The following is a 9,074-nucleotide window of genomic DNA, read 5'->3' as shown; positions in this document are numbered from 1 at the left end:
AATTTAGGTGCCCACAGAAGGTGCTAAATGTGCTTAATATTACTGATTGGTTGACCCTTTCAACCATTTGATCATCTTGGGGTGGGGCTCTGCCTAATCTGCTCTCTCCCTAATCAGGGCTGAGGGGAGGGGGGATAATGTATGTGGGCCAGTGTGGACACCTGTGCACAGCCGGTGGTGGAGCGGGGCAGAGAGGGGGATGTTATATAGAAATACTGCATATGGTAAATTGGGTGTAACTTGGAAATGATATTCTCCCCCCACCTCCTCTCCTTTTTAAAAAGCAGCACAAGTATAATATGTCTTACTGAAACTTCTTTGAGGGCCATGATTGTATGGTCTTTTTAAATTTTTTTTAATCAAATTGATTCTTGAGAGAACAAACTAAGTTACTTCCAGTCAGTGGTGGCTATAAAATTTCTATAAGGAGTGTGTTAGGAGTGGTAAGCTGGTTGCCAGAGTGTGTTGGAAGCTGAGTTTTCATAGCACGTTACATGGGATGGAGAGAATGTGAACTTTCTAAATGAAAAAAGAGGAAGGGGTCTTTTTTGGGGGAGGGGAGGTTTTTCTAAATGAAAAAAGAGGAGGGGTCTTTTTTGGGGCCCCACTGCACTTGATGTGGCAACTGCTTTTAGGGACTATTTTACTCAGTCCGTTCTTTCAACAAACGTTTAATGAGCATCTACTACTCTGTGTTTCAGGTACAAAGGTGATAAACATACTCTGTTCCTGAGACCGCCCCCCCCCCCCCCGGAACCCAGGAGAGACCGAGGATGAGTTGCAAACCCCCTGGCTCCTCTAAAAACTCAAAAGTCAGTGCCCGGTTTTTAGAGGTTCCCATTTTGCTCTGGCTAAATAGGAATACATACAGGGATGGCAGATATCGGTCAGTTACAACTTACAACTTAACTAAGTTATACTTGTTCCAAGTTGCGGCTGAGAGCATTAGCACGTTGGCCCACCTTTAGGATGGTTGCAAAGACTGAAAACAAGTGGGCCCCCCCACTGTTTCACAGCCTAGCGTGTGCAGCTTGGACAAACTCCCCTTCCACACGTTCACCCAAGTCAGGTCAACTTAAAGGAACCAGGACGTGTTTCCTTCGGGTCAGTCAGATCCCAGCCAGCATCTCTCTTGAGGCAACCATTCTCGTCTCGTAAAGCGATTAACCCAAGACCAGCTCTTTTTATTTGGTCATATAAAAATTGCTGTCGTCACTCAGTCCTGACTCCACTCTTCAAGTGTGCGCCCCAGTCTGCGTAGCCCAGAGGTTTACTTCCCAGTCACTGGCATTTGGGGGCGCAGCTGGAGCCACCTCGCCTAGACCGCCCAGTGTTCCACTGACAGTCTCTCTGCCAGAGGTAAAGGTGCATTCCCGGCCCGGTGGGAGGCCCTGCCTAGGACACACAAGCCAAGACCCTCGCAGGTTGCTGGTAAAACCCATGGTGGGACAACAGGAGGGTCTCAGAACCACCAAGGTGGATCAGGTCCGCCTCACGCACTTAGTCCAGCAGGAGTGGCGGGGTGTGGGGGTGGAGGATAGCGACAGGGCCTTTGAATGCGGGTAAAACCCCCTCCCGGATGGGTCCCTCCTGAATCGAGAGGTGAGGACCCGGTTGGCAGGTTCTCAGTGAGCAAGGACCACCCATCACCGCCTCCCCCTCCCCCTCCCCGCCCTGGTGTGACCACTTTTGATCCCGCCCCAGACAAAGGCAATATGTACTCCAGCAGAACGAATAAGGGGATCAGGTTGCTCTCTCGGCCTCCCCTCACTGCCCCCTCCTAGATTCTCCCCTTCCCCACGTGACTCTCTGGAATCTCTGCCAAAGCTCCGAGTCCCTGGGTCCATTTTCACACCGAGCAAAGGAGAGAGGAAGGAGGGGAGGGAGGCGGAGGGAGGCGGAGCGTGTGTCCTTTAAACGCTGGGATCCAGAGGGGGCCTTATTTTGTGCGTATGCGGGCTCTCTAGTCCGAGTGGCAGCATTGACTTCGGGATCCCTTCCAGCCTCCCTAGCTCTTTCCTCCGTGCATTTAAAATTATGGCGCCTCCCGCACTCCCGTAATCACACCTCAACCCTGCAGACCAGCCCCGGGTGTACAGCGCCGAGGTGGCAGTCCGCGTGGAGCAAGCCGCGCCCCCACAGCCCTCCTCACCCTGGAGAGGGGCGGAGGCGAGAAAGTAGCAGCAGCGCCCCCCGAGGCGCCGCCCCCGTTCTTTTCGAGGAAGCTTTCGAACCGGCTGCTGCAGGGAGCGCGGCCAGAGGCGGCGCCGTGCGGCTGCAGCGCCGCCGAGTCCGGGAGCTGCCCGCAGCGCGGCACAAAGTTTCCAGAGAGCGGCCACCGGGGGCTGAGGTCCGCGGAGCCGGGTGGCCCGGCCTAGGGGTGGGTGGGTCTTTCTGGGCTCCCGGCGACCCCCTCTGCCGACGCGGCGCCGACGTAGAGTGTCAAGCGAACTTTAAAAAGCTGCTCCGGACCAACCTGCGCCGGGATCTCCACGGCCGGGGACCCAGGAGCGGACGCGTCGGGTCTGAGAGAAATGCTGGGAGGTCCGATGAGCCTGTGACGGGAACTTTCCGGCGAGTCTACAGCGGAGAACTGCGCTCTGCCTCCTCTTTTATTCTCCAAGCTCAGCCCACGTTGGGGTGCTGCTCCGCGGGAGACCTGAGCGCGCTCTCCGTCCGGGCAGTGGGTGAATTGAATCCCCCGCGCGGCCCGGCGCCTCCGGGCTGCTGAAGAGTGTCACTCGGGACCAGGGCAGCGCCGCATTTCCCCGGAGGTAGCCGCCCGCCAACCCCCGCTCTCGGTGCGCGCCAGCCCGGGCGCCAGAGCCGGTGTTTGGGGCGAGAGCTGGTTCTTGGATGCTGAAGGCTGGGCTCTTCCAGTGTGGGTGTCGAAGCGGCAATGGGTGCCTTCAAAGTGTGGCTCGGGGTGGCCCTAGCATTGGCGGAATTTGCGGCATTGCCTCATCATTCCGAAGGTGAGAGAGCGGTGCCTCCCCCCCCCCCCCTTCCCCCCTTGTGTGTGTGTGTGTGGTGGGGGGGAGGTCGTGCCGTTTAAAAAGTCAAGCGTGTTTATGGTATTGGGGGTCGGGTGGAAGTTTCTTTGGGGGTGGTGGGTGGGTGGGAGTGGAACTGGAATGGGCTTTTTCTGAGAAGATTCCTACTCCTTGATTGTTTTGCATTCAGATCACAAGCCCGTCTCCCGCCTCCCTCTCTGCCCTTAGTGCATTTGGGTGGGTGGGTGGCCAATTGAGGTGGCATCTCCGAGACTGGATTCTCTTTTTTCCCACTTCCCCGCTGCCCCCAACGGAAAGCGACTGCATGAAGCGTAGGCGAGGAGCGAACAATTGCTCTTACCTGGGTAAAAATACCTCCGCTCCCACGAAACAAAAATCCGGCACCTTAAAGCCCTCGCCACTCTCCCTGCCCCCTCGCCCCAGGAAGTGTCCCTGTAAAGTCCAGTAAAGATTTTATAACTAGATAGAGCGCGTTCTGTACGTAGACAATTCAAATGCACTAAGAGAAATCTCCCTAGTACAGAGAGGCACGAGCCTACGAGCCTGCCTGCTTCCCTAGGGGGGAAAAAGTGATTAATAAGAGTTTAGCTTCATTCTCTTACTTCGCCCTCACTCCTGGTTTTCTTCCGGGGCTCCAACCTGTGTGTAGAACCGACCTGGGGGAGAGAAAGGAGACGGTGGGAATTGTCGCCATGATAGCAAAGGCAGTCGGGGCTCAGGCAAATAAATGAATGCATAAGTAATTTAAGAGTTCGGGGGTCATGGGATGGCGGGCCCGGGGATGCGAGGCGCTGTGAGTTCCTACCTGCTCCGGGGAGACGGGAAAGTCGTCTAGATAGTGCTTGGAGAGGGGGAAGGGTGCCGGCGGACTGGGAGGAAGACGACTTAATCCACCGCCGCGGGCTCTTGGCTTCCCCTCCCGTCTCCATTCATTATTCATCCAGCTGCGGGAAGGAGAGTTCACCTGCTCCGCCGCAAATCAGACCCGCAGCCGCGGCGGCGGCGGGCGCTGGGCTGGGCGGGGCGCCTTAGCCGGCTGCCGGGTTTGGGCAGTTGAGGGTGCGGAGCCTGGGCTCAGGGCCGGGGGCGGCAGGAGGCCAGGCAGAGGACAAAGCCCTGCCTTGGATCGACCTCTGGCCATCAGAGCAGCTGCCTTTTCCTTGTTAGTTTCTCCGGAGAAAGTGGCGTGGCCTTGGGAGTCCACGCACAGTGATGGGGACTTTACCATGGGTATAGGTACCGCCTGTCCGCACCCTCCCGGGAAACATGTCAATTACTTTACCCCGGAAAGGCATGTCTGGGGCCTGGGCAAGACTTCAAATAGGGCATACCCTGTAGAAATGTCTTCACTGTACGTGTGCATACTTAAAAAAAATAAAAATTCTAGGGCTTACTTGCAATAATAAATCAGGTGGGAGAGTTAACCCAGGCCACCCAAATCAGAATTTGAGACTTAGAGAAAAATTATGTTTTCACTTGGTGGTGGCAGTTTCTTATTTAGAATCATACCCTAGCAACGCGGAAAACGTGTTCTCTCTCCCTGATAGCTCACCAGGGGGCAGTTGGAATGACGCCGTTTTTTCAGAACCAAATCTCTTGAAATTACAAAAGCCATTATTATTAAGAGCCTGCAGGGTTCGCTCTTTGGAAGACTGGTTGGTACAATGGGCGAAGTTTAAGAATGTCCAAAGTCTTCTGATCCCGGAGGAGGAGGGCAGGGCGCCAGGGGCGCTATTCCTCTAAAGATTCTTTGGAAACTTTGCTTCTTACTGGTTCACCCCACCTTCAGGGCATTCTAGAATCAGTTCACAAATTGGACTGGTAGATGTCTGAGAGTTTCCATCTGAGTTGTAATGGTGCTTATCTAATGATGAATGAATGAAGGTGGACATTTTTTGAGCACGTTACTTGGCTTGCACTATGCCAAACACTTTGCATACATTATCTTATTTAATTAATTTAATTAAGTGATATCAGACCCACAGCCAAAAAATCAGCTGTCATCTAATGAGACTTCTGATTTGCTTCTGTCAGGGTTTTCTTTTTCTCTTAAAAATAAGAGCACTGAAGTCAAGGATGGAAAACTTAAGGATCTTACAGATTTCTTCAAGTTTTTATTATTAGCCTTGGCAATGATTAAAAAAACATTTTTTTTTAACATTTACTTACTTTTGAGAGAGAGAGAGAGAGAGAGAGAGAGAGGCGGAAAGACAAGGAGACACAGAATCCCAAGCAGGCTCCAGGCTCTGAGCTGTCAGCATGAACCCAGAGATCATGACCTGAGCCAAAGTTGGAAGCTTAACCAGCTGAGCCACCCAGGCACCCCAATGATTTTTAAAGATGGAAAAGAAGTATTCACATGTGTGCCTCTCATGGTGTGATGTATGGTTCGATACTTTTGCTGACCAGGCTATGGCAGAATTTATGTTTTCTTCTTAGTGCTCAGAGGGCATCTCATATATGCTTCTAGTACCCCATTGACTAATTCTACAATTACAGTTGATGAAGGTGAGGTTTGGGTCTTCACATAACTGTATGCTCACTGAGGGCCTAGGATGGTTCCTAATTAGTCTTACATCTCCACCTCAGCTCCTAGTACACACTAGGTGCTAAAAAAAATATTGGTCAGATGAATGAGTATTGTGTAATCACACTCTTTTGAATTAAGTTTAGACTGGCCTCTATGATAAGTGGCTGTATGACCTTGAGTGAACCACCTAAGTTCTTTGGGCTGTGGCTCTGTCATTTACCAAATGCAGAAGTCAGCTGGCTAGGTGATAGCTATGCTTTTGCTAATCATCAAACATAGGAAAAAATATCAACATTTGCTGCCTTCTTTGTGGTCACTTGCAACTTTTTGGTTCTGAATTTTATTTTAGTTATTAAAAGAAAAATGAATTTTATAAGCAAATCATTGGCTGTGTTATTTTATGCTGTCTTATATTGCCAAGCTGACAAATCACTATGATTTGAGAACTTAATTAAATCAAGAAGTCACAGAAACTAGCAAACATGGCTGCTTAATGAATCAGACAAGCTTTGCCATGACATGTTTTGGAGAAGTACATTTTGAGTTGTGTTGACCTGTGCAAGTCCTGTGAAGTAATGCTAGATAGAACATGGTGGCTTGGAGATAGGAGAAGATTATTGAATTGGAGGTTGTCAGAATTGAGTTCTACTTGTCTGTGTCCCATTCTCCTCATGGGGCTTTAGCCAATCCCACAATCTTCCAGATTCTTCTTGTAAATGCCATTAATAGAATACATTGGAAAAGATAATTTAATAGACAGCATGTTTTATTTATGGATCAGCATATTTGGTTCCACTCTTGGCTAGAGAGTTCCTTTTGTGTAAGATTTAATGCTTAAAACTCAGTGTGAAGAAAGAGAAGATATTCACTGGGATAGATAGCCTGTCTCTTCATTCTTTCATTCCACACATCTTTATTGAGAGCTTATGTGTGCAGTTACTTCTGATAGGGGGAATCATATTACCTGTCCTGAAGAAGTTTGTATACCCAGAAATTATTAATATTAGTAAAGCAGAAATAGGAGATAGGTGAACATCGGTGCTTGGTGGGTTTCCCACTATTGAATAATTGCACTTTTGCAACTATCTGCTAGTGAAAATAAAGAAGTGTATTGTCATAGGCTCATATTTCCATCGTACTACATTTCTCTTCTCCTCTAGGGATTGGATTCTGCATATACATTGTTTAGTGAAGCCACAGTCATCTGTATTCACTGTTATGAACTTGAGTGGCAATACCACTCAATTTTATTCAGACACAAGTAGTCATAAATACCCTCCACCACATGGCTCAGGAGAAGGGAGGAGAATACCACATGGCAGAGTTGGAGTTGTGTGCCAAATCTTACAATAGTTCAAAAACAGTTGGCCCATTTTCATTTTAACTACTCTATTAATTGATCTGAATCCTGGTTTACAATAATCAGGACATGAGCTGTCCTGTCGGTCCAGAAAACGATTCTATTTTAACTATTCCACAGTGTACAAGCCATATGCTGAATTACAACACAACATAAAGCTTGAACATTTAAATGCTAACTTGTGGCTGCTTGTTCCTAATGAGTCATATTTTTGTGATACCATACTTTTCAAATCTTTTCATATCTTATGGCCATATATACGACTCTGTCTTTGAACTAATCTGACATTTTGTGACTCTTGGATTTAACTTCTCTAGTTTATTCAGTTTACCAGGTACAGTTTCTGGAGTGAGTGGTTTCTGGATGAGAGTCCTGGTACAACTTATATCTCATATTTTCTCTGAAAACTTTAGGTTTTATACATGTATCTCAAAAAGGAGCACATTATAATGTGCAAAAGGGCTTAAACGTAGATATTTACTTGTTTAAATGACTAGGAAGTAACATTTTGCCTGTGTGACCTACAAGACCAGAGTCAGCCACATGGAGGAATGTCTCAGGACCTGGGCTTCCTTCTTGGCACTGTATGTGATCACTTCACCCCACAAAACTCTATGTACTTCCTCATAAGGATTTGGAATTTAAATTACCCAGCATCTCAGTTGTATTCTATGCCCTAAAACCAATGAAGTTCTTGGTCAGAGAATTCCAGCTTCTGTGGTCTCTTATGTTTCTTGTTTTCTCTTGAAGGAGGCTATTTCTTCTACTAGATCCTCACCATCTGTCAGAATTCACCTTGATCTGGAGTTTCCTTTAAAGCTCCAGTAAAGCCATAAATCTAAATCTCAGACAGAGCTGTACTCCTTCAGAAAAAAAAAAAAAAGTGATAAGTGGAGAGAGTCCCTTTGTTTTCTGTGTTATATGAGTTGATCAGTTAGTGGAAAGGTCTCTGCTCTAGTGCAAAACCAGCAGCTGTATCCAGCACCTCCTGCCAGCAAACCTCCCAACTCTATCTGTTGGTGGGTGTGAGTAGCGTGCTAGTATGGGAGAAATATGCTTGCTTTGGAGGACTGCATCTGGCATTGGGTGGTGATAAATGTTTGATAGGACTGGGCATCACACTGGAATGCTTTATTTTCTCAAGAGAGTAGAAATGAGGTTTTGGAAGCTGCGTTAATGGAGACTCATTTGTACATCTGCCTTCTGGGTAGAGCTGTTCCGTTTTAGGAAAGTCCTCTGAGGGCAAAGCTTATTTCTTTTGGCATTGTACATCATGGAGCAACCCAAATTGAGTTATTTCCTTTTCCTAATGATGGAATTTATCAGCAGTTACACACCGTTTTGACTGGAGTCTCTAGCAGATGTTTGGCTTAGCCAAGTGTGTATGTGATGCCACACTCAATGCTGCTTTATTTTTTAATGTTACAGGGGGTTTGTAACATCTATCTGACCTTACAGAAATGGGTTTTGATATGGGTAGCTGGATATTTCTTCAGATACTTGATTCCTTTTGGAGCTTTGAAAAGATGATTGGCTTTTGGAAGGTAATGTTATGTAGGAGGGCAGTAAAATTATTTGATGGTCTTATTCTAAAGGTTAACTTTTGTTTATTCTAAAGGTTAAATTTTGTTAAATTGTACTGAAGGGATGATCTTTGTGTTAATAAAATTTTTTAAATGTTTTATTTTTGAGAGAGAGAGAGAGAGAGGGAGGCAGAGTGAGAGGGGGACAGAGGATCCAACGCAGGCTCTGCGCTGACAGCAGAGAGCCCAATGTGGGGCTTGAACTCACGGACCATGAGATCATGACCTGAGCTTAAGTCAGACTCCTAACCAACTAAGCCACCCACTCACCCCTGATCTTTGTGTTTATTTTTTAAACATAAGAAGTAATTAAATATGTCAACTTAAGTAATTTAGAAGTTGAGTTGTGTTGATGTATATTTATTTGAGCTTTATAGGATTATTTTATGTATATACATGTATATGTGATTATTATATACATATATATCTCTCATGACATACCACAGACTAAAATACTAAGTCTCTTTCTTTCTCTCTTTCTTTCTTTCTTTCTTTCTTTCTTTCTTTCTTTCTTTCTTTCTTTCTTTCTTTCTTTCACTAAGTATTTATTAAAGAAAAATAAATGAGTTAAGAACTTTCTCCCAAGG

General features: G+C 47.1%; 1 protein-coding gene across 1 annotated transcript in view; it reads left to right on the top strand.

Annotated features, from left to right (window-relative positions):
- The first annotated feature begins 1,799 nt into the window (after window positions 1-1,799).
- FRAS1 (Fraser extracellular matrix complex subunit 1) overlaps window positions 1,800-9,074 on the top strand; it is a 426,196-nt gene continuing 418,921 nt past the window's right edge. The window contains exon 1 of the mRNA XM_058722162.1: window positions 1,800-2,975. Coding sequence (XP_058578145.1) covers window positions 2,900-2,975 — 76 coding nt within the window. The 5' untranslated portion in view covers window positions 1,800-2,899. The remainder of the gene's footprint in view (window positions 2,976-9,074) is intronic.

The sequence above is a fragment of the Neofelis nebulosa genome, chromosome 3 (genome assembly GCF_028018385.1).
Source record: "Neofelis nebulosa isolate mNeoNeb1 chromosome 3, mNeoNeb1.pri, whole genome shotgun sequence".
NCBI lineage: Eukaryota > Metazoa > Chordata > Mammalia > Carnivora > Felidae > Neofelis > Neofelis nebulosa.
Note: the sequence above shows the minus strand (reverse complement) of the source record. Positions and strands in the feature narration are given on the sequence as shown.